Here is a 26054-nt window from a genome sequence, read left to right on the forward strand (position 1 = left end):
GAAGATTACCTCCGGAGCAATCCTCTGCATCAATTCTGCTTTCTCTGTTACTAGTATATAAATAAGCTGTTGGCACCAGACTCCAGAGCAAGACCTTTATTTAAGGTTTTTATTTACTGAATGGGAAGACAGAACACCACATAGCCACTAATGTAACTGAAAAGCCTTCCACACCCTATTGTGAAAGGAGCGTTCCACACACCCACTCCAGTAAATGTAGTACATGTCTCGGGAGGATAGCTCAGCGGCAACGTGCTTGCCTTGGCAGCAAGACGACATGGAACCCCACAGGTTCAATCCCCGGGTCCGCGCTTAGAAACCTCTGGGTATTAGGCGTGTTATAAATAACCTATCATATCATAACATGCCACACCCTCACTCCTCTGAGCAGATAGTCTGCTGTATCCTCACTTGTGTCACCAATCAACCTTTCAAACCCCAACTCCTGTAGACTTATATCCAGGCACAACTAATCATTGGATGGTCCGAAACATACCTTGCTTGGCAGTCGCTGCTCCAGCACCATTAAAATGCCACGGTCCAGCACCTCCTTTCCACCATACTGAAAAGCAGAAAGGAGACAATGGGTATTACATATATATGGTGTGGAAAAACTGGTCCATGTGTGTTGCTCTGCCCCATCCAAAGACCAAATACTTACCACGCCAACATTGGCCTGGCCCAGATACCGCACCACATACAGAAGCCTGCAAAAAGAATCAAGATGCTTTTACACAAGTGAGATGTATGGACTTGAGACCTGCAACTCATCCTCTCCTTCTGAACAGATGCCACTATCTGGTTAATCATGCCACCTTCATGACATACAACAAAGCAACATATCTGGAAAACAGTCAGGACAAAAACAGAATCAAAAGAAAAGTCAAATTTAAAATAAATTCAGATGAAGTAATAATGACCGTCTTTTCAATATGGATTTCGGTGGTTGCTCAACTTAAGACTTTCCATGCAGTGAGAATATGAGCTTGATCACTGCTAGGCTTGTGAACCTTTCTACGCTGTGGTACAAGCTTCTGACACTGTCTGACCATGGGCCCAAGTTCCACACAGTGTCTATGTGCCCTGGTCACCTCATACGGTTTGTGTGCCCCAAGCTTCTTACATTGCCTACACATATGTCCCAAGCTCCTTGCATAGACCACTGACCCAAATCTTCACACACGCTATGCCCATGTACTCTCAGCTGCACTCCAAGATCTGCACACAGTATGCCTGCCTGTCTGTCTGACCTGAGGATCAGGAGATTTCCCCAAAGCCTACATGTAAGGGTGAGAGATAGCTTCTGATATAGGCAAGGCAGAGGCTGCTCAGGCTTCCACTGGCTCACCTACTAGTACCAGTGGTCAAGCAATTTAACACAGAAGTAATCTGGGCATCAATAAGGGGTAACACAATATCACTTTAAATAAAGGAATACCTTGATAGGGATGTAGTTCATATACTTTATAACTTATAACAGGTCAATATTTACATGCACGGAGAGCAAAGCAGAGTGTGGTCTGCTTTGTCTGCTGTGGTGCTGGCAAGTTTTTCCTGAGTCTTTCTCCAGTCCTTGCCTGCCGGAGGCAGAGCGTGTCACCAGCTGAAAGGGAAGCAGTTAAAACTGCTAAACATGTGCGTAGCAGGGCACGGAGAGCGAAGCAGAGTGGTCTGCCGTGGTCCGCGGTGGGACAAGGTCAAGGACCTAGTTCCATGCCACTCTATGGGTTCCATGTGTTAATACCCCCGCAAAAATATTGCTATACAAAAATATAGCCATATTTTTCCGGCGATATTGACCCATGGACCCTGCGGGGGACACCCATGCAACCCCCGCATTATTTTAGTAGGTACGGGGGACACGCCTGCAACCACCGCTCCCACAAATTATCTCCCCCAAGAATATCGCCTATGGCGAGACAAATAGCCATATGTACGGCAATATTTTTGATGGGGATATATCTAAGTTTTTCTTTATATCTGGAGGTGCGGTGAGTAGGAAAAGTGCTATTGCACTCTATCATCCCATTTGAGTGACTGCTTTACTGGCACTGCAATTATTGTAATGCGTTTTGTGTGTCGTACTCGCCAGCACATAGATATGACAAAGCAGAGGAGAACCCGCACTTTCTAAGTAGTTTGACTCTAGGACATTATCGAACGGTGCGTGTCTGATCTGGCTCCTACCCTAATGAGCCAAAGTATGAAGCACATTAACAATCTTAGGAGTGGGGAAATGGGGGACGATTTGAGAGCCCTGGAAATGGATGATTTCACGTGGGATGGGATCAGACCGAAGAAACATTCGAAGTCCATTTTCAAGTCTATGACTAGTGTGCAGTCTAGAGCGTTAACCTCACAGGGAAACTTAATTAAGGACAATCAAGATCCCTCATCCTCGGGTTTAAATGGCCTGGTGGAAAGTAGAGTAATGATAATTTCTACACCAAATCACTTATCTTTGACCGAAGCTCAAGCCAAAAACATTGAATACACAGTCACAGCAACTATGTTAAAAAAGACCATATCGGACTTCTTTCCAATTCGGAAAAGCCACAGCCTGAACGATGATGCCCAGATTGACATCAGTGACTTAACGGAACTGAGGAGGCCATGTGATGGTATTAACAAAAGATCCTTTAATTACCCTCAAGTCTTGGAATGGAGAGGTGGGAGGACAAGCTGAACGACAAACGTCCCTCGACACGTCCTTTGAGCTGAATACCAATTCAATCTCAAGGACTGACTCTGCTGATATGGACCAAAGTTCTAAAGAAGAGCAGGAGTTGGAAAAGAAAATTGGTCAATGGATGCAAAGAACCCTCCAAGGTAAGCCCTAATGTAGATAGCACCCCCACACTGTCTCTGCTCAACTTTGTACCAACTTCTCCAGTGAAAGTCTTTGAATCACTGAGAAGTGAGGTACAGAAGCACACAGAAATTATCAGGGAGTTGACAAGCGACATGGTGGAAAGTGAAAGCACTTTAGTGGGCTTAAAAACTGCAATAAATTTGAGCATTGAATATGCCCTGGTACTTTTAAAATCAGAAACAAAGCAACAATTAGAAGTATTGACGACTTTGCAGGGAAATTGCGAGGGTGTGAGTGGCAAATTGCGATTATTGAATGAGATGGTGAAAGACATGAAACAGGAGATCCACTGTCAACACCAGAACAAATGTAGACTTGGAGTGGATAAAGTAATCCAAGAGGAAATAGATCATCTCTTGGATGAAATGCCACTCAGAGTCGACAATGGAGGAATTTGGGCACTTAGCGCAGATATCAGAGGACTACCAGCAGCAGAACCTGAAAATTATAATTATCTTGTCCAGTGGAAAATCAGCCAAGGAAGGAATCAGCAGAGATTAGCACCAAGTTGAATGGGAAAACCAAGAGGAGACGGAAAAGCAGAGTCAGTTGTTGGCGAAGCCTGTCGAAAAACATTTGCAGGAAAAAAAAAAGTCGGTAACAACTCAATTTGTCCGCAAAATTAAACTGCCACAAGTGTGTGAGAAAGATCCATCAATGAAGATTAAAGGAGCAGAAGTAGAAAAAAATTGAGAAACATCTAATAAAAGCATTAGAAAGGCAAAAAGATCACCAGGGAATTTGGTAGCAGAAAAAAATATGGACAAGGAACTGGAACTAAGGGCATTCACAGTGGGCGTCCAAACAGAAAAATAAAAAGATCCAAAAAAGCTGCTGCCCATTTTTTTTTACAGGAATACCCTAGGGTTTCCAAGGATAATAACCTGGTCTCTGGAAGTCATGGTGAAACTAAAGGTGTGTGCGATGAAAGTAAAGCAGTGGGCAACACTGCAGAGTTTGGCAAGGAGAATGAAAAATCTAGACATGAAGGGCAGCACAAAAACTGTACAGCCATCCATACCCAAATAGAGAAAATGAGGAGTAAGGACTTATACTCTGATTCAAGCCTGGGGATAACTTTGAAGCAAGGAATAATGTATTGTAAATGCTCAGTTGATCAGAAAAGGCAAGAAACTATACATCAAGAAAGAAGATTGCGTGCTACTCAGTCAAGCGCGGTCCAAAGGTGTGGATGAAATGGGTGGTCGAGACAAAGGTGAGGCCAAGGCCCCTGAATCGTAGCATAATCTTATCCATCTTCAAAGGAGTTCCAGACTTGTTCTATTCGTCTGCTGTTGATATTGAGTATATTCGTTTTTCCACATGCTAAATGTACAGATATTGTGGAGATAGGTATAAAATCAAGGTTGGGAGTAAGTGCTATTCTAGCGGCAAGCGAAGAGTTGCAGGGGAAAGGGCAATGAGGTTTCCCCGGAAATGCTGTATGTAAGAAGTAAAATGGTAACACGAAACACAAACACAGAAATGGAAGTTGGGGAGGGGAATATATACAAAAATGGTGCAGCTAAAGATAGAAATACAAATGGAAAAGAGTCCCAACACACTGATGCCAAAGCCACAATATGGACTTTAATACAAGATATTCTGACACAGACTGTACAGAAACTGGGGTTGCCTGAAAAGTCTCTCTAGTGAAACAAGAATTTAAATTGTTGAGTTGGAATACGAGGGGTTTCAGTTCCTTCAAAAACACAGTAATCTGGGTATATGTATTTAACCAGTTTGATATAGTCGCATTCCAGGAGAGATGGTTAAAATGGAGCCTTAAGGTGGATTTGTTTTCAGTCTTCCAGCAGTTGGCCAAGAGTGACTACTACAAGCGACTGTCAGGAGGCCTGTTGATCGCTTGTAGAAATTTAATTTTTAGATCTTCAGACCTATTATTAAATGTAACACCGGGAATTCTGGTGGTAAAACAGGCATTTTCATTGGAAAACTATGTCAAGTATGGATAGTGATTAATCTATACTGGAACCCCTCCTGCTCCTCCTTGCCCGACTTCCAGCAGTCGCTCTCAGATTTAGTTTTGAGTATTGAAGTACAGTTTTCCTCTGCCAGTATAATTTTAATGGGGGATCTCAGCTCCCAATGTATTGGAACTAGTGGTCTGGGGGGAAAACACACTAAAGATCCAAAGGCAAATGGGAAGAGTTGGTATTGTTTCCTGACAGAGTGGAGCCTACTATAGGCCCATTGGAATATTGAGGGGGATGTCCCTCCAGCAGCTACTTGGAAGAGAGACGTGTGGCATTCGACTATAGATTATCTTTTTCTCTCCAAGGATCTGTTTGAGAAATGTTGGCATTTCTGTGTTAAAAAAGGGGGCCCAAGTAATCATGAAATGCTAGAAGGTACTCTCTCCCAGCAAAATGAAATTTGGGAGTATTATTTAGATGAACTATGAATAAACAATAGGAAAAACAGAGCTGTGAAATTTAGGAGAGGGGGAGTTGATCTAACTAATAGATTAAATAACATCACAAGTGCCATGTGCATTAATGAATTGACTACAATCCGTAACCCAAAAAGCTGTGTAAATTTCCAGTGGGACCGTAACCTGCCTGATAGGGTGAGCAAACAAACAACATGCCAGCAAAAACATCAATTTGATGATAGAACCTTGGAAAAGAAAAGAGAACCAGGAAAAGCAATGCAGGTGTTCAAATTCAAGAAAGATGGCGATGATGAGTATTTGAGTGAAGTAAAATCATTGAGAAATAGGTTTAAGAATTAGTCGAAATCCAATAAATACATATGCATGCAGCGGGTGGTTAAATGATGTTAAGGGCTGTGGATCAGACGAATTAGAGAAACCTTTGGTCATTGATTAACTTAACTACGGTATATAAGACTAACCTACAAAGTAGTATTATATCGGTAGACGTGTGGTGGGAGCACTTATTAAAGCTCTATGGGAATCTGTCGGGTCCAATGTTAACTTCCATAAAGGGTGTAACTTGGGAATTGAACATCACGCAGGAGGGGATAGAAGAACCAATTAAAAAAAAACCTTCCTCTCGGGCCGCAGGTCCAAATGGTGTGAGCAACCAACTATTAAAATCTGATACTGGTCTATGGTCCCACATATTGACAGTGCTGTTTAAGGAAGTAGTGCGTATCAGACAACTCCCAGAGGAGAGCCGTTATCATCCCAGTCTATAAAAAGGGAGATTGGGCGGATCCTATGAACTACCGCTCAATCTTGCTTTTAGACACGGATGATAAGATTTTTGCGGATATGGTATTAAAAGAGTTGGAAAAGTGGGCAGAACTGAGTGGAATCTTCTCGAAACATCAGGTTGGTTTTCAATGGGGGCTCTCTACATTATTGAATGGTCTGGTAATGAGCACTGTATGCAGCAGGTCCTTTCTAAAGGGTGGGCTGAAACTATATGGCGCTTGGATTGATTCATCGCAAGCTTTCGATACGGTGCAGAGGGTTTATAGTGAAAATGTTGACTGCAAAAATGTCGACTGCAAAAATGTCACAAAAAAATGTTTCGAATGTGTTTTAAAAAAAAAATGTTAATGGGGGGATTCCCCCCAACCCCTCGTTTATTTTTACTAGCTAGACCCCAAAAAACATACAAATAAAAAAAAAAAATTGGAATTTTTTTTTCGACATTTTTTTTGTTGACATTTTTGCATTCGACTTTTTCCAGTCGACATTATAACTGGACAGTGGTGCAGAGAGCGCTTGTGGGGCAAACTGAGGAGCTGGGGGTTCCGGAAACCTTGCTAGCAATTATAGTGGAGATGCATAAGGATTCACAACTACAGGTAAGGTTGGACAAAAAGGGGAGACTCTAGTTCAATTAACACCGAAAGGAGGGTAAGATAGGGGTGCATTGTGGCACCTTTTCTTTTTAACCTTTACCTATTGGATCTGGCAGAGAGTTTGTAAGAGTCTGCGTTGGCAAGTCCTAGGATTGGGAAGGAGATAATTAATTGGATTGCCTACACGGACGACATTGTGCTTCTGGACTATACTCTGATAGGTTTGCAAGGTTAAATGACTTGAAGATAACCCCATTAAAGTCCAAAGTTGTGATATTCAAGCGTCCACTGAAGTCTGTCCACCCATTTGTATGGCGTTTAGATGATCAAATCATCCCAGTAGCTAAAGAAGTTACATATTTTCCAGCTTTTTGATGGAGATACATCTTCTACAATTCCAGCAAATATGTAATACTGTGGCGGGTTAATGCAGGAGTAATGCAATTACCACCATTTTTACCAGCACTGACGTACTTGTAATGAGGCCAAAAGTGTTAGAAAATTAGTAGAAAATTAGTACAATACAGAAGAGCCTGGTTTGAGGGACGCACAGTTCCCATAGTGGATGTTTGCAGGATTACTCCAGTGAAGGCACTTGAGGTAAGGAGGATCTACTCGAAGGGCACACTTTGGTTGATTAGGAAAATGTTACTCACGGTAGTGACTACACAAGACCCGAGTTCCCTTTGCACCCCCATTCTATAGGACAGGACTGAAGGCAGTTGCACAGTAAAGTTCCATTGATTTGAATTAAGGTACAGAGCATGGTCTTCATGGATGCTCTTTTCGCAACCCAGCTACCACCACACCTAAATAATTTCATATTAGCAGCACATTGAGGAAAGGGAGCTATAGACTAAGAGTTCAGTTGTCACTATGGTAAATTTCTTTCCCCTATGTCACATCCCCTTTGCTCCATACATGTGGGAGAATACCAAGCATGACTCCCTTAAGGTGGTACCCTAGCTAAACACATTCTGGAGAACAGCCTAGACAAACCTAGCATTTTGTATTTGTATTTTATTAGTCTTTTATTAAGCGCCTTAAGCCAAAGCGCTGAACATAAAAATGAGATACAGTACAGTAAAAGTGAATAAGCAGTTAAGTCCAGGAAACGATCACTCAGGAATGTTGAAGTAGATGAGATAATTATTTTTGTAACTTTATTTTCCAGCTGACATGAACAGAACATTAGCAACAGTAATCACTTAATACAAAGCAAAAGTTAGTTTAGCAGATCAGAGAAACGTTATCGGTCATTTCTGAAGGACGATGCACATATACATGGGGATCGGGTTGGACCACATCCTTGGTATTATGTGTTGTGGAGTTCAGGTATTGCCTCACGGGGGCCCATATGTCTCTAGGTTGACTCCTGGGGATAATGCCTCTTGGGTATGTTTCTTCACATTTGTATGTGTCAATTAGGTCGCGGAGCCAGGCTTGAATTGTGGGTGGTGTTTTAGCTTTCCATTGTCTAAGAATATTGCGCTTGGCCACTGCAGTTGCTACTGAAATGAGTCTGCGTTTCCTGACTGGGGGCCTTACCAATGTCACACACGAGGTACTTTATTGGTGTGGCTGGTATGTGTGTTTCCAGTATATATCACTTATGCAGGCTGCCACCTTTCCCCAAAATAGCTTTGTCGGTGGGCATTCCCAGTACATATGGAATGAGTTGGCCTCGGGTAGGCTGCATTTGGGGCAGAGGAACTGCGTAGTGCGGTCATATTTGGTGATTTTAGCAGGGGTGATATGTTAACATTTTGTATTGGACAAGTCTGAGATCGGCGTTTTATGACACCGACTTGGTGTATTGGCAGTATCTGGACCATTGCGTGTCATCAATCGCAGTTTCCGAGTCTCTTTCCCATTTGGATTTCATGGTGTTTTGTGAGGGGGTGTGCAATTGGACTTTGATGTACATTTGTGAGACGCACCCTTTGAAGCCTCCTTGTCCCATTATCTCAACTATGAAGGGATGTGTCTGCGGTTCTGCGGGGAATGATGGCCAATTGTGCTTAAGCGCTGCTTTCAGGCGATGATATTGCAGAGTGACAATGAGGCCTTGACCATATCGACTGTGAGCTACATCTAAATACAAGAACTCTCCATTTGGAAACATGTCCCTCAATGCCAGAGTTTTATTCGGATCCCACAACAATTGCATCGCGGTATCTTGAGTGTGGGCCAGGTCTGTGTGGTGCCATAGCAGGGTGTGAGACCAGTATGGGTATGTGCACCCCACCCTATGATGTAACTCAGCCCAAGCTCGGACGGTACAGGTCACTGGGTCAAGGCCTGTCGGCTTTGTGCGTGATCTGGTGAATATCATGGAGCGCATGTCGTTGGGGACTGCCAATTGTTTCTCAACTTGTATGTGGGCATATGCTTCGGTGTCAGAAAACCAGAATTTGGCATAGTGTGCCTGTGCCGCATAGTAATATAGGGTGAAGTCCGGTGCAGCCAAGCCTCAAGTATCGAAATTCTTACAGAGTGTAGCCCACGACTGTCTGACCAGACCCAAAACCCACACTTTATGTAGCTTTTCAAAGAGGGCCTTACCCGGCTATATAGGGACATTGCTAAAAAGGTAGAGTACCTTAGGGACCACCACCATCTTGAGCAGCCGTATATTGAAATAGGGAGCTTATTCCATAATGCTAGCTTAGTTTCTAAATGTGCGATGTACGGAACATAGTTGGTCTCATATAACCTATTTCTTTCCGTGGCTATGATAATACCCAGGTATCGGGCGGAAAAGGGTGACCATCGGAAATGTGTCATGACTGACGAAAATTTGGCATGAGGTGTGAGAGGGATGATTTCAGATTTGGCTTGGTTAATCTTATACCCAGAAAACTTGGAAAATTCTGTAACATCTTGTATGACCGGCAACAGGTTTGTTTCTGGGTCTAGCAGGTACAACAGTGTATCATCTGCATAAAGTGAGATGAGTTGCGGATATCCGCAAGTTTGAATACCCTGGTGTGTGTGTGTTTGTGGCATAGATATGCTGCTAGGCCCTCTATTGTGAGAGCAAAAATTAGGGGGATTGAGGGCACCCCTGCCGCGTGGCTCTGTTTAGGGTGAAGGCCGGAGACAAGTTACAAGTTGTGCGTACTTTGGCTTTGGGGTCTTTATATAACAGCTGAATACATCTACGGAAATGCGGGCCAAATCCCATGTGATTTAGTATCGAATAGATGTATGCCCAGGACACAGAGTCAAACACTTTTTCAGCATTGAGCGACATGGCTACTGCGTCTGCATTTGGGTCAAGCTGTGCGATGGTTGCAAAGAGTCTTCTAAGGTTCAGGGATGTAGATCTGGTAGGTATGAGACCTGATTGGTCCGGGTGTATCAGTTTGTTCATGTGAGGGAGGAGTCTATTTGCTATGAATTTCGTGTATATTTTTCGTGTCAGTATTGATGAGTGATAGGGGCAGGTATGACTTGGGATCCTGCGGGGGCTTATTGGGTTTTAGTAGTACGGTAATAGTGGCTTCTCACATAGATTCAGGGAGTATGCCAGATGCCAAGGATATTTCCCATATCTCGAGTATTTTGGGTGCTAGTTCGGTTGAGAAGCTTTTATAAAAGTCCGCTGGAAGGCCGGGGGCCATCCTAGCAGTCAAGTCCTTAATTGCTCAGACAATTTCTTCTAGCGTGAAGGGGGTTTCAAGCACCTCAGTATCCTGTGTTCTAGCCTGGGCAAAGGGAATGAGGACATTGGTCTAGTTCTGGTGCCGACACATGGTCGGTGTTCTCATACAGCTCAGAGTAAAAATCTCTCTCTGATTTTGTCTGGTTTCGTGTGTATTGACCCATCCCTGCCAGTAATGGATGTGATTGGCTTGAACCCCCCGCTCCAGTTTTATTAGGGATGCCAACAGCCTTGCGGCTTTGTTACCCTCACCGTACCGCCTAGCTCTGGATGGATGCGCCATGTATTTAATCTCCCTTTCCACCAGGGCTCTGAACTTCTCCATCTGCTCCTGTAGCGGCATAAGGGTCCATCTACCAGGCGATAATGCAAACGCTATTTCTAATGAGCAGGTGGTATTTTCAGCTTCATTGAGGTAATTTCTAATGGATTTAAGAGTACCCACTGTTTTGGAAAGAAGATGGCCTCTCGTCCAAACTTTGAACATCTCCCAGATTGTGGCCGGCGACAAGACCGACCCAGAGTTGTGGTAAAAAAGAAATCGTTAATTTCCGCCCTCAGGGATTCGATGAGTGTTTCGTCTCGCAGGAGGGCCGGCGGCATACGCCAAATTGACTGTGTACTTTCCTTGTCTGGTTTGTGCAACTCGACGAGGACCAGCGAATGATCCGATAATGGTTGTGGGAGAATAGAACAGCTGCACACCTGCAGGACCAGGTCATACTAGCCAATAGTCTATCCGGGAGCTTGAAGAGTGCACTGGGGAGTGGAAAGTGAACTCCTCTATTGCTGGGTGAAGTGCTCGCCTTAAGTCCACTAGCGGCATCCCTGACATACACTAAATTATTGCTCTGGTGGCTTTGGAGGGGGGTCTGGGAGCTTTGGATGACCCGTCCTTTTGGACATCTAGGACTGTATTGAAATCTCCTCCCCAAATGAGCTTGGCGTCGCCAGGGGGTACCACCAATGACATGACTTGTAGGTAGAAGTCTGGTGTGTCGATGTTGGGGCTGTATGTGTTAATTAGGATTATGTCTTGCTTCTGTAGAGTGCCCCAGAGGATCACGTATCTCCCTTCGGGATCCGTAAGCGATTTTGATAATTGGAACCCTGTCCTAGTATCGATGATGGTCAATACTCCTCTGCATTGTGATGAGTATCCTGTGCCCACCCTCAGAAGACCCCATTCCCATGCAACAGAGTCGACTACTGTTAGGCAGAAACCTGTGCAGTTCCCTTAGGGACCACTGCAAAAAGTTTAAGACCACAGGAGTAAACAGTAAACCCAATTGGTAGCAGTCTGCACCACCCAGATTTACCCGGTAGCTGTGGCTGAGCAGTCAGACTTCTCTCAAGAAGAGTTAGGCAGTATATAAAGTATACACAATAGGGCCAAAAATACAGTAGCACAAGCAAACACTGACCAGAGCTTTGGTATAAAAGTATATAATTATTTATTTAAAAACACACTTGTAAAAATACACTGACACTAATATGTCAAGCAAGTTCAAACACAGTCACTATAAGTATATACACCTCCCTAGTTAATTATTCGACAAGTCTAGGTTAAGACACCATTTATTTAGCAAAACAGAGGTGAGCGCGTAACCGTAGATGGCACTCCAATAATTTGGTTAAAAAGGGAGGGAAAAAGGCAGAATAGGGAAAACACACAGTACCAACACTTTTAAGAAACCACAGCAAGTCAAGAAATGCAGGGTCTACTGTAGAGCAAAAAGTTCATAGGCCAGGCCCACTCTTGGAGAGAACAAGGCGGAATGTGCCCAAGATCACAAAGTGGAAATGCACTCAAAGTCTTTGCAGAAAAGTCAAAAGAGGTTGGATCAAGTCAGAAAGGTAATGTTAGCAGGTCCGAGGTCACCACAGGATAGAGAGTCAAGGATTTACGGGACACCTTGGACAGTCTGTTGCAAGGGAGACCAGGCGGGACACAGTACCTGAAATGGTGAGAAAGCTCCAGCGGGGGCAGTTGTTCCTGGCAGCGGGTGCAAGTCGTGGCTTCGTCCAGAGGAAGAGCGGATCTCGACGTGGCGGAAAGCTGGAGGTTGTTGCACTGCCAGGGAAGAAACCAGCCACGGAGTTTCCTGGTTAAAAGGTTCAACCCTTTTATTCGCGGTAGTGGTGAAGCGTGGCTATCCGGCCGCTGGGGTGCTTGGCACGGGCGATACGACCACAAGACGATCCAGGAAGGTGAAAAAGGCGAACTGGTTGGTCCCACCAGCTCAAAGGGAAGAAGACTCTCCTGGAAGAAGATCTCCTCTGTCGTCGGGAAAGTGGTGAGTTTCGAAGAGCAGGCTCCACCGGTTGTGTCGTCGTTGTAGATGGCTCAGCTTCTCCCCTCTTCGGATTCTTTAGGTCCTGTGGCGACTTCTGAAGTTCCAGTCACCAAAGCCCTGCTTTTATGCAGAAAAAAACCCATTCAACAGCCTAGCTGTCAATCAAACATGCTAAGTGGTGAACCGAGCGGCTCACCACTGGGCCAATCACACAAGAGTGTGACTTGAGTTGCTAAGGCAACTCAGTCCAGGGTGCCTAATCCCCCTCCCACACATCCTGTTGACCCCACACAGAGTGGCACCATTTGGAGGGCTTCTGTGGAGAAGCCTGCCAAAAAGTGGAACAAAGGGCTCGACTTGGGTTAGAGTTTCAGAGGCGAACACAAACGCCATTTTAAAACCGAATCCTGGCAAAAAGACCCAACCGGGGAATAAATATTAAATAAATAACCCGGCAGTATCTTTAACATTGCACCAAAAAGTGGTGCGTTTAAAATGAATGGGAAAATCCCATTGGAAATATTCTGGTGGAATATTTTGGGTGGTATCCACTGCCACCAGCCAGAAACTCGACAAGGGGGGACTGGACAGTGCCTCCTTGGAAAACAGACCCAGGGGCAATTGAATTACCCCTACCAGTACTTCCACACTATGATGGTTTGTAGTGGTTCTGTTCACAATTTGAGACTAGTAAAGCCAATGGTGACTTTACATGCCCTGGGAGATAGTAGTCAGTCCCAGGGTATGGAGTCTATGTTTGGGGGTCACTATGACAACCCTGTGTTACTGCACTGAGGGTGCTGTGTAACACACATATCAAAAACACATGAAGCCCTATGGAGTAAAAGACCCCATAGCCCATAAAACACATTACATAGTCAAAGGACATTCTCAAATCATGCCCAAGAGTGGGAGAAAAAGAGTCTCACTCTTAGCAGGAGAAAATAATAAACCCCAAAAATCCAGCAAAGTGCTGGGGGACTCACTAGGTTTGGGAAATTAGCCTTAACAGAGAATTCACCCTAACAACTACCCTGGTTGTTTCGTGCGCATCTTGTAGGAATAGGATGTCTATTTTATGCCTTTTAGCATAAGCTAGTATTCTCCTGCCCTTTATTGGGTTTGCCAAGCCCCCAATGTTCCATGATAGGAGATTCAGTGGATCACTCAGAGCCATGTATATTCAGTGGGTTTGGAGACATTTTGTCTGTTGCTTTTTTCTGCAGATAAGTTTCCAACTTGTCAGCTTTTTCAATTGTAACCCGCTTCCCATGCCCGCCTCCATTCCCACCCTCACCATCCCTCCAACTGGACGGTGTAATCCCTTTATTAACATAACCAACTGTCGTAGTGGGTGGCTTCGTGTGGCCATTGTGGACCGCCTAAGGTCCTGGGGCTCCCGGGGGTCACAACCCCCTATCTAGGCAGAGCAGTTGCCTTAGATTTTTGCAGATGGAGCGCAGTTCTTACTTGTGCTTGTATGGGATTGCTTTTTTGCCCAGGTGGTTTACTTTTTCCATTGTTGGAGGCAACCGGAATATGTTGTTCTATGTAAGCCATTGCTTCTTCGCAGGTTTGAAAAAAGTGACATCTGCCCGCGTGCTGGAGCCACAATTCTGCCCGGAACATCATGGCATACACTATTTTCCTTTCTCTCAATGCCTTCTTCACTTGATCGAATGATCGCCTGACCGCTTGCATGCCACTGGAGAAGTCGGGGTATATGTGTATGCGGTTGGAGTCATAGCTCAGGGAGCCCTTCTCACGTGCAAGACGAAGAATAAGGTCACAGTCGCGGTAATTGAGGCAGCGGGCTATGATAGTGCGTGGAGGTGCCCCTGGTTTGGGGGTAGGGGCCAGGGATCTGTGTGCCCTCTCCACCAAGAACTGTTTTGAGAATTGGGTTCCCGGAACAGCAAATGGAGGACTTATGGTACGTTGGCAGATTTTTCAGCCATTCCCACCACCCTGATGATATTGCAGCGCAATCTGGATTCAAGATCATCGAACTCATCTCAGACGGATTTCAGGTTTTTCTGTATTTCGTCTATCACTTTGCTATGAGTGATTATTGTGTCCTCCAAAGTGCTTACTCTGTCCTCGGCCGCTGAGACCCTGGTGTTAACTTTTTGGATGTTGGATCTGATAGAGGCGATGTTGTTTCCAATATCATCGAGCTTATTGTTGATGGCTGCGAACCCACTTTGAAGTGCTACCATGTGTGGGTCAGTGGTTGGTTCTGGTTGTGACAGTGTGGACCCTGCCGGTATGTGATCAGAGGCCTGTGAGGTCTCTGTGGAGGCCACGCTGGTGTAGGCATCCATTGGGCCTTTCTTGTTCCTGCTGCCCCTCTAGTCATGCCCTGGTTGGGTGGGTGGAGCATTGTACTTGGAGTAGATGAGTGATGACTCATCGTTTGTGTTTTTCATCTGGATAATAGCCTTGTTGCTTAACTGCCAGTTAGCGAGGGTAGTGGTCTCACAGAGTCGCTTTCCTGAGCGTTATACCTCCAATATGGGCTTTATTGTGGCTTTTGGATGATCTTTGATCTCCCTAGATCCCCCCGGCCCCTACAGTCTGATGATATTGCCCTGGGGTGTTCTGGGATAGGGCTCAGCTGTCGAGATCGAGGGTTACCACTGAGAAGGCTCAGAGGGCCTGCGGCCAATGCAGCTCCCCCGCCTCCCAGGCACACCTCCAGACCACAAGTCTCCTGCTTAGAAGCAACGGAGAGCCGGCCTCCTAATCCCCGCCAGCTGCCACCCGCTCCCAGACCACAGCGTTGGGACAAGGAGTATCTTGCTGTGCAGGCCGTTGATATTTGCTCCTGTATAGTTTTAAAGCCGTGGGTTTATTATGCTCAGTCTGGAGGAGGGAGTTTGAATATCCCTGCTGGGTGTCAGGATGTTGCAGTTGCACCGTCACAACAATATGGGGTCTGCAGTGCGGAGACCGTTGCCACCCTCCACCCCCCCCCCCCAACTGTCGGGGGTCTGGCCTGTGGGTCCAGCTCCATGTCTTGGACCTGTGCGCACAGTAAGCTGGTAAGCCATGCCCCCACCGCGGGACTACCTGGTGTAGTGAGGGGGCCACCCCCGCTCCCTCCAGAGTATGGCGCTGGGCTGCACAGACCGTCCCAGCCCCACCGGTCCACGGGTTCTCTCCTCCCTCCCGCATCGGCTGGAACACAGGGCAGGCACCGAGGAGCGGGCAGTCTCAGACGTGGAAGCAGATTAGGGGTTAGCCCGCCCGCTCACTCCCAGCCTCGATGTCAGCGTCGTGGTGAAGATCAGGATGCTGGGTGGGATCCGAGGAGCGGGCGCAACCCAATGCCAAACTTGCACCGGGAGGACCGATCACCCGCTACAACTCGGCCCGGCAGTCACTGGCAGCAGCAGGAGGGTGTCACCCCTCCAAACCGTTAGATACCATGCGTTTCGGCCCCCGACGGGAAAGCACAAGTCTCGCTTTCCTCGCACTCCTCCTCCGCTGCCTCCAAGGGCAGCCTCGCACCAGGACGCTGGCTGCAGTCAGGACGGGCCAGGGACAACAGGATTTCGGCGCGCAGGGCGCGGGCGGTCTCCTCTGCCCAGCAGCCTTTCACAGCTCCGGCATCAGAGTCAGGCCGTCCGGTTCTCCCCCAATTTTGCTGCAGGGGTGCCTGGATGAGTCTTGCACACCACACAGCCTTTGGATTCAGCAACCGTGGCTCTGCGGGATTTGAATTAAAGGATATCATGGGTTGCAGAGCACCAAGATCAGGCAGCCATCTTCGTTGGCGCACAACAGCGCCCCCGAAGTAGATGAGATTTTAACGAACCACGAAAGAGAGAATAGACAGTGATAGAACAGAGAGAAAGCGGAAGAGCATTCCAATGAAGGGGGCAAGAAGTTCAAAAGATCGAAAACGAGACTGAGCACAGAGAGGAAGAGGAGCCAAAAGTCTGAACTGAGAGGAAGACCAAAGAGAGCGAGAGAGAGTGTAAAAGGAAGGGGTAAGATGTGGGCAAGACCATGGAGAGAGATTAACATTTTAGATGCTTGAAATGTGAGAAACGGGCGCCTTATGGATGTTGTGAAGATGAAAATTACAAGAATGAGATGTTAGAGAAATGGGATGGGAAAAGGAGAGATTTGAGTCAAAGTAGAGACCAAGATTACGAGCCATAGATGAGATTGGGAGTTTAGAAGGAGGAAAAGATATTAAAAGAAGGTGGAAGATGGGGAGGAAGAGTGTTAGCGGGAGAAAGCAGGACTTTAGTCTTCCCCGCATTAATAGTAAGAAAGTCAGAAGACATCCAAGATTTAATAGCAGGTAAGCAAGCCAAAAGAGTATGATGAATTTCAGGGGAGAAGAAAAGGACAGAAAGCGTTGAGTGTCGTCGGTGTAGAAGTGATGAGATAAGCCAAAGGAGGAAATAATAGCTGCAAGATGTGATGTGTACAAAGAAAAGAGAAAGGGGCCTAAGACCGACCCTTGAGGTACCCCACGGGCAAGCGAGAGAGACGTAGAGCACTTGCCCGCACAGGAGACAGAAAACGTTAGATAAGGCAAATAGGAATTAAACCAAGACAGAACAGGACCTGTAAAACCAAAAGAGGAAAGTGATGCCAGAAATAAAGAGTGATCCACAGTGTCAAAGGCAGCCGATAGATCTAGAAGAATAAGAAAAGATGAGTGCTTAGAGAAGAAGAGAATTTAGTACAGAGACAATAAATGTTTCTGTAGAATGTAACGGACGAAAGCCAGATTGAAATCGGGGAAGAAGAGAAGAGTCAGAAACAAAGGAGGTAATATGGGAGTAAACAAGGCATTCTAATAGTTTAGAAAGGTATGATAGGAGACAGATGGGGCAAAAGTTAGAAACAATTAAAGGATCAAGCGGTGGGTTTCTTTAGATGTGTGTTTAAAAGATGTTGGAAAAATAGAGGTAGAAAGACAGATGTTAAAAAAAGGAAACAAGATAGGGTACAAGACGAAGATAGACCGTATGCATTTATGCAGAAGGAATCGGGTCAGTAAAAGCAGTGGGGTGGGCTTTAGCTAGTAAGAGAAGAACATCTGTATTAGAAACTGGAACAAAATGAGCAAGGAAAGCATGAGGAATGGACATGGGAGGAGGTGACATGTCGGGCGGAAGAGAGGCCTCAAAGTTACGACGAAGCAAGAGGACTTTAGAAGAGAAGAAATAAGCAAAAAAATCAGGAGAATCGGAAGCGGCTCAGTTCAGTTCAGTTCAGTGTGAGCTTCAGTGCGGCTTGATTCTCCATCGTTCAAGCGTTCACGTATCACGTGTGACAGGAGACGAGGTGAGGTTCCTTTCTCAGACAAGTATCTCAGAGGTCGCGAGGCACGGCTTTTCCAGCTCTCCGGCTCTCTCTGGTTACTGTAGTTATGCAGCGCCCAGCGCCCAGAGGAGAGCACAAGCCGAGCGGGACCGCTGGTGAAATATTTGGGAAATTCGGCAACATCGGCAGCCGCAGTGGATCCGAGGCTCGGCGTACACTGTGTCCTAGTGTAGCGCTCGGAGCTCGCCCACAGTGTAAAAGTAAACACTGTTTTGTTCACTGTTTGCTGTTTTTTGCAAGCTGCTAACGCCTACAGCTGCTTGTGCGGAGTGTGGGTGGGTGGGACTCGCAGCGCTTACCGGACAGAAAACCGGATAGAAAACCAGGCAGAATTTTGTTATGCATATTGGTTTATTAAGTATATTATTTACCTGCTGTTTGGCTCTGGTGGCTCAGGGTGAGGGTCTGCAGTAACGGCATCCCAAACAGAGTTCACAAGTCCTTAGCTCCCTTCTCTGGCCAGCTGTAGAGGCAGGCGCGGAGTGGAGAGAGAAAGCGGAACCGTGGGCATTGCAGTAAACTGCAATTGTAAGCGGCTGGAAGCCTCGGGGCATTGAACACACCACGTGAGGATCCAGGAATCAGGAAAAGCTGGAGTTGGGCGGCGTCAAGATTCTCAGGTGAGAGCTGAACCACACAATGAATTGTACACTGAATTGTAAATAAGTAAGATCGAGCAGAGTCCAATTTAAGGGAGTATACACTAACGAAGAGCGGGAGACTGTTAGGAATACCCTTTGATCCCTTTCTGGTTGTGCAAAAACCAGTGATTGTTGTTTCATCAATTGACCAGCGCTATTGTGGTGTGACAATAGATGGACTGAGGGACCTTATTTTTCTAAAGGCCAGCTAATCACTCTTCGAGACCCTCAATCATAATCTGCCAATCTCCAGCAAAATGAAGTTAAGGAGCACTGCAGCCCTTGATTCTGCTAATGGTGCAGACTGTAATGGCTCATATACAGCACCAATGGCAAGCTCACCGACTTTGGAGTCACCACATCCTGTTGTCCAAAGTACGACACACACCAAACAACCGGTGGTTAGTTGCATTGGTGCATGAAACCCTGTTGAAAGAGACTGAAATAAAAGTAACCCAAGTAACTGGCCAAACAGCCATTGTTAATCAATGGAGGTGAGGGTTGGAATACACAGTGACAACAAAACATATTCAAAGGAAGATCAAAGAATATTTTGGCAAAAAGAGACACAAAAGCTCAAATGATGCGGCTGACTTAAGAGAGGGGAGCTGGGGCTCGCCAATTCTGAGAGCAGAGGAAATAAGTGAGAGTTCAGCCTCTTTAAATTATACCGGGAAGACCAGGAGCTGGAGACTAATACTGACCTCCCAGGGGAAAACAGTGGATTAGTGTTAGAATATCCTGCTCCAGAAGGAGAGAAGGAGAATCAGTTAAACCATCAGGCAGACAACTCGACCTTAAAGGCGTTGAGCTTTGTGCTTAACTCACTGGTGTCAGTGTTTGAACTGTTAAAAAGGGAAGTCCAGGGGCGTGGCTGAGCGACACGCCATGCGGACGTTCCTGCTGTGACCTCTGTGTACAGGCGCTCAAACCTTTGTTTTAAATATGTCCCAACATCATAATTTTCAGCTGATTCTTGTCCTAAGATGATTCGATCCAACGCGGCACCCTTAGAGAGAGAGCTGGAAACACTGACGCCCGTGGAAGTCGGCAGTTTTATCTGAGATCCTCCCGAGACAAGCGGCGAAAAATGGCACCAACTGAGAGTTTCGTCCGGCGCCGGTTGGGGTTCCCCTGCCGGATGATGCATGAGTGAGTGGCCTGCTGTACCCGTCAGTGCAACGGACCGAGTCGCCGACTGAGGAGAGGGAGAGCGGGCATTGGGGAGCTCCCCGCAGGGCTATCGGACCTCGCCGGAGGGGAGGGGAGACTCGGAGGAGGCAGGCGGCGGCCTGTGAAAAGCTCCGGGGACGCAGCTTGGCGGAGTCCCTCGAGGTTTGCCTCCTGCGGCTGGCGCACTCGCTCCCTCCCCCTGTACTCCCGAGGATCTGCTGGCGCGGGATGCCGGAGCAGAGCGCCTGTCACCGCGCTCCAGTGGTACGGCGTGTTCATGAGCCCAGAGCGCCGGAGCACATCCCCTGAGTCCGCAGTGTTTTCGGCGCCGGCAGCAGCCTCCCCACTCCCCACGTGAATAGCCCACTGCCACAATTAAGGGGAAAACCACCCGGGGTTCGCCCTGGCGATGCCTAAAACAGCGGCTAAACGGAGAACACAGGGTATTCAAGCTTTTCTGACACCGCAGCCGGCACCCTCGCCCTGTTCACGTACCGTTGTGGCAGAAATACACCCACCTCCGCCTGTTGGTCAAGATCTGAAAATGGCCCTCTCCAGAGAGGATTTTGAAGCAATGTTTAGATCCTCCAAGCAAGACATCACAGTAGAAATTAAATCGGAAATTAAAACCTCCAAAGACTCTCTGGCCCGCTCCCTAGCAGACCTGACAGGTCTGGAAACTAGGATTAACAAGCTGGAAAATTTGGCATGTGAGCACACACACAAAGTCGAGGTGTTGACCGAAAGAGTGAGGTCCATTGAGGATCACCTAGAGGAGATCTGGGCAAAATAAGCGGACCTTAAAAATAGGTCCAGAAGAAATAATGTCTGTCTTCGGGGTCTTCCCAGACAGGTCTCTGACCAGGAGTTGCCTGACTACATAGAAGTGCTGTTTAGATCCATTTTGAATGCTCCCTCATCAGAGGAACTTCTGTTGGACAGAACTCATTATGCCACTCAACTTAAAAGAAACCTTCTCCCGGACGTCCTCACTCGTGTGCATTTTTTTCAACAGAAGGAAAAGATTATGGCGGCGGCCAGGGGCTCCTCCACAGTGCAGTTCCGGGGTGCGACACTCCAGCTCTTTCAGGACCTCTCTCCATACACACTTGCCAACAGAAGACGGCTGCGCAACGTAACGGCTTGGCTGAGGCCTAAGCAGATCCGTTAACGCTGGGGATATCCCTGTGATTTACTTTTTGACTTCCAGAATCAACACCACGTGATCTCATCGGAGGAGGAGGCCAGTGCCTTGATGGCGGGATCAGCCAGGTCAAACTCCACAGATTTCTGCTCTCAAGCCTCGTCTGAATTAACTTTTGCCCCCTCGCCAAGAGATAAGTGGAGGAGGCCCGTTTGGAACCAACGCCTCAACGGGAAGGGGGAGCCGTGGAGGGCGTGGAGGATCGGATCCCTGATGAGACTTCCGCAGAGACAGAGGGGGATAGCCCAGCAAATGGTTGACCCGAAAGCCCAGTCTAGGCATGCTCCTGGATTTGACAAATAGAAGGGACTTACTCCTCACCTTTTCTTTTGGAGGCTAGCCTGGAGCTCCTCCTGTGGGGGCCTCCCTTCTTAAGCCGGACATTCTTGAGAGCTCTGTTTGGTAGTTTTGCCACCTGGTTCAGTTTGTTGGCAGGTCTCCACCTGCATTCCCAAAATGCCTGATGTTTAAGTGCTGGTAGATTAGGGTGATTAAAATTTAGTTCAATTTGCAGTTTCGGGCGCCTGTGCGGATTGCGCCCAACATGTGTATTAATTGGAGGACATTAACTGGGATCTTAAGTAGGTCCAGCGTCTTAGGATGGTTACCTAATCTAATTCGTTATTTTTATTTATCTGTGCTGTACTTCTTTCTCGGTTTTTCATCCGTTTCCTTTCCTTGTATGATTCTGATAAACCGGTTCCATGATCTTATTCATCATAAGTCACATATATCCTGTACCGCGCTATTTGAAGTGTTGATAGATTGTTTGCTCTCCCCAAGCTGGATTACAAGCCACAAAGAGATGTAATGGGGACGACCGATTGCTCTAACACGGGGCAAGGGGACTGGGCAGAACCAGAGATGGCGCCACCGTATGTTACATGTGTCACAATGAACGTGCAAGGTTTAAATTCTCCCTTAAAACGCAAAGCGCTTTTCATAGATTCGCTACATTGCAGGCAACGCTTCTATTTCTGCAAGAGACCCACTTATGTCCGGCGGATGAACCACGTCTTAATAATAAACTTTACCCCACTAAATTTTTGCTTCCAATGGGCTCAAAAAACGAGGTGTCACCATCCTGGTTCGCAAAGGTACTCGGTTTAGGACTCTGGAGGTGGTCCGAGACGAAGAGGGGAGATTTCTGTTGGTTGTGGGGCTGTTGGACAGGCGCAAAGTTACGCTAGTTTCAATATGGGGTCCAAACGTTAAACAAGATATATTCTTTGCAAAGCTATCCAAAGCCCTATTTGATCATGCGGACGGGGAAATCCTCATGGGGGGGGCGATTTCAACGCTGTTATAAATCCTCTCATAGATAAAACCCTACCCCCATCCTTGGCAGATAAGAACAACTTTCGAGCACTTACCACTTTACTGCGGGATCACTCCCTTATTGAAATCTGGTACTATTGTCATCAAAATGAGCGGGATTACACATATTTTTTGGAAGTACATGGGGTTTCTCCAGGTTAGATATGTTTCTTGTTACCGATTCCCTAGTCCCGCTGGTGAGGGCAGTGGAGATTCTGCCAGAGGCTCTCTCTGACCTTGCACCTGTGAGACTCACGTTTTCACCATTCCACAAGACCCTGCCTCGGAAGCCCCCCCCTGGAGGCTGAACGATTTCTTACTTGAAGACCCATTTGTTCGCACACACATAAGGGAAACCCTAGACTCCTATTGCCGTGAGAACAAAACGGGAGACGTGAACTTGGGGACACTCTGGAATGCAGCTAAGGCGGTAATCAGGGGTTATCTGATTGAGCAGGCAGTGCAGAGAGGGAGGGCCAGGAAGGCACTGCAAACGCATTTAGAAGTGGAAGCTCGTAGGCTAGAAGAGATACACAAAACAAAAGATTCCCGATGGTCCCTAAGACATGCGAGTAGTGAAGAGAGCGCTAGAAGCACATCACATGGGTAAAGCGGCCTACTCGATGCTGCTCACCAAACAATATTTTTACTCGAAAGGGAATAAAGCGAATAAACTCCTTGCTGCCAAATTAAAAAAGCAGAACTGACAAAACAGAATAGACGCTCTGAGAGACGAGGCTGGGAAGTGTATCTATTCAGAGGAAGGCAAACTCCAAATTATCGAGAAATTCTTCGTTGAACAAACCGCCCCCCCCACCCAGGGAATCCACAGCTCTCCAAAGACTTCTTGGCTAGAGCAAATCTCCTACAAATCTCTCAAGCCCTGCGAGAATCATTGGAAAACCTGATAACCACGCAAGAAGTGGAACTGGCTATTAAGAACCTCCCCTTGGGCAAAGCCCCAGGCCCAGATGGCTTTACCAACCAATTCTATAAAGTATTCTCGCCCGAGGTTATACCTCACCTCACGGAAATATGTAATCATCTGTGGGAAACGGGCTCGGTCACCCGCTCCATGGCAGCTTCCTCCACTATTCTAATCTTAAAACCTGGGAAAGACCCGACAGAGTGTACCTCATACCGCCCTATAGCTCTACTTAACACAGATGCTAAACTGTTTAGCAGAATTACAGCCCAGCGCTTAGGAGAGTTGCTCCCAGATTTCATAGACAAGGCCAGACCGGATTTATCCTTGAGCGCTCGGCACACGATAATATCCGCGGGGCGTAGACCTGGTTTCCCCTGCCTCCACTATCCCAGGCCCTTGTCTCTTTTCGCCCCAGACGCCCAAAGGGCATTTGATAGCATGGCCTGGGACTATTTGACTTTAGTGCTGAAGAGTTTTGGATTCGGCCAGAAATTTTCCAAATTAATTCTTTCAAACTTTCAGATTCCCTCAACCCAAATTAAGATGAATGCTCTTTGGTCGGCCCAAATTCCGCTGGGTAATGGGACTAGGCAGGGGTGTCCCCTATCTCTGTTAGTATTTGCCCTAGCTATTGAACCCCAAGCACAGCATATCTGTATTCATCCGACGATTAAAGGCTTTACAGTCGGGAACCAATGTCAAAAAGTCGCGTTATACGCAGACGACATCCTCTGTTTTTTTAAAGAAGCTCGAACCTCACCCCCCCCCCCCCTCATGGACCTCCTTGCTCAATTCGGGAAGATCTCGGGATTCACAATAAACATGGCCAAATCAATGGGGTTAAACTTATCTGAAACTCCTGTGACCTTAAGAATCTGCGGAGTCTCTGCTCCCTCCAGTGGACGAATACCTCCATTGAGTATCTCGGAATTTTTTTTTTTTTTTTTTTATTGGTTTGTTACAAACCTTTAAAAATAACAAGGGAAAAGAGAAAATGTAAAGAGAATAAGGAGAGAGAAAAAAGAAAGAAAAGAAAAGAGAAAAAGAAAATCTCAAAGAGCATTAGAAAATTCATTCTTGAAAAGACAGATTTACAGAAGGAGCTCCAATCAAAAGATAAGGGCAAAGATGGTCAAGGAGGCTAGAGGAAGACATGTACGAGAAGCGTAAGACTAAATAAGAAGCATTGCAGTCCAAAACACTCTTAAGTTTCCAATGATCAAGCTGAATTTATAATGACTTTGATGTCGTTTTCATATTTTTCCAGCTTTCCGATCATCTTTTCAAGAAGGAAAGTCAGTTCGATTGTTAGGCTGCGTTCCACGTCTTGATGCATCAAGACCCACCAATCCTCAGCAGACAGAGTTGGCCTTGCCTCAATATATTTTCTCAGATGATTAGATCGTTCCTGTCGCAATTGTGTGCAATACAAAATAAGGTGTTTCAATGTTTCATTTTCTTCCCCGCATAAGCGACAGGTCAATATTGGAGCTCCACCTTTGTGGCGAATTGCCAATAATTCTCTTGTAGGAAATTGGTTCAAGCGGAATTTCATATAAAGGAGTTTACGGGCGGTGTCTGGGAACTTAAGCAAGTAGGATTGGGGATCATTTAGTTTTCTTGCTTCGGCCGGACATGTTTTCATGATTCTATGTGTTCCTCTTGTGTCCCCTGTGTCAATCCAATCTTGCTGCCATAATAGTGATTTTACTTTGACAGGATTCATCTGGAGTAACTCTCTGTTGGTGGGTAAGTCACTGAGGATGGTATCACAGCGTGTTATCCATTGGGACAAGATACAGTTTGTCGGTCCTGTGTCTGTACTGGTTAGAATTTTGTATTGAGGAGCAATTGAATCGGAGGTTATTTTTCTAAATTCATTTAGAGTGGACCACGTTATTATTGCATTAATTGACAAGAGACTTAGCTCGTATCTTATGCAAGCTGTTGGTACCCCTGTTGGAAGGCGCAAAACTTTTGACCAGAAGTGATGTTCAAGCGATGACCATAGAGTGTCTGGACATCCCAGAGCACTGTTGGCACCATGTGTTATTGCCGGAATGAATTTCATTTTATAAAAGTCCATGACAGGTTTTAATGAATGTTTTCCGAACTTCTTATTAATTGTGCTGTTAGTTGTTTACATTTGTCCTTTGTTTTCGCAACCCAAGGAAACTCGTTGATACTTGAGCTAAAGCACATGCCAAGGTACATGGTCTGGTCAACGTGTTGTAAGGCCTCCTTCCCGATTCTCCATTTGAATTTTTTCAGCCCCTCTCTCTTTTTATTTTTTTGAAGATCTTGCAGGGTTAAAATTACAGATTTTTTAGAATTCACAATTAATCCGTTTTGCGTAACGTATTGATCTAGAATCTGTAATTTCCGTTGCAGTCCTATAGGGGTTAAGTCCAGTAGGACTAGGTCATCCGCATACAGGAGCCAATTTACTTCGTTTCCGTTTATTTTAGGGGCAAAGGCGTTGATGTTTTCGAAGGCAGCCCCCAGGTCTGAGATGAACAGATTAAATATTATGGCAGCAAGTGGACAACCCTGTTTAACTCCTCTATAAGTATTTATTGGCTCAGAGAGGAGTTCTTGTTGATTCAGTCTCACCCTTATCACTGTGTCGGTGTGAAGTGCTTTAATGGCCAGGAGTAAACTGAGCGGACAATTCCAGGTCGCCATTTTCCTCCATAATAATTCCCGGTCAATGCTGTCAAATGCCTGGGATAAGTCCATGAATGCAAGATAGATTTTCTTATTTGATCTTATGGCATCCATTTTCAAAATGTTTAACAGTAGCAGATT

The 26054-nt window shown here is 46.2% G+C and overlaps 1 protein-coding gene across 3 annotated transcripts in view; it reads right to left on the reverse strand.

The window, feature by feature from the left end:
* Nucleotides 1-26054, reverse strand: part of LOC138582953 (uncharacterized) — a 1114886-nt gene that overhangs the window by 426434 nt on the left and 662398 nt on the right. For all 3 annotated transcript variants that reach the window (XM_069654750.1, XM_069654749.1, XM_069654751.1), the window contains 2 exons: nt 662-707; nt 497-562 (listed from right to left, as the gene is read on the reverse strand). In XM_069654750.1, coding sequence (XP_069510851.1) covers nt 497-562; nt 662-707 — 112 coding nt within the window. The remainder of the gene's footprint in view (nt 1-496; nt 563-661; nt 708-26054) is intronic.

This window comes from Ambystoma mexicanum, chromosome 3q (assembly GCF_040938575.1).
Source record: "Ambystoma mexicanum isolate Mex_15411 chromosome 3q, UKY_AmexF1_1, whole genome shotgun sequence".
NCBI lineage: Eukaryota > Metazoa > Chordata > Amphibia > Caudata > Ambystomatidae > Ambystoma > Ambystoma mexicanum.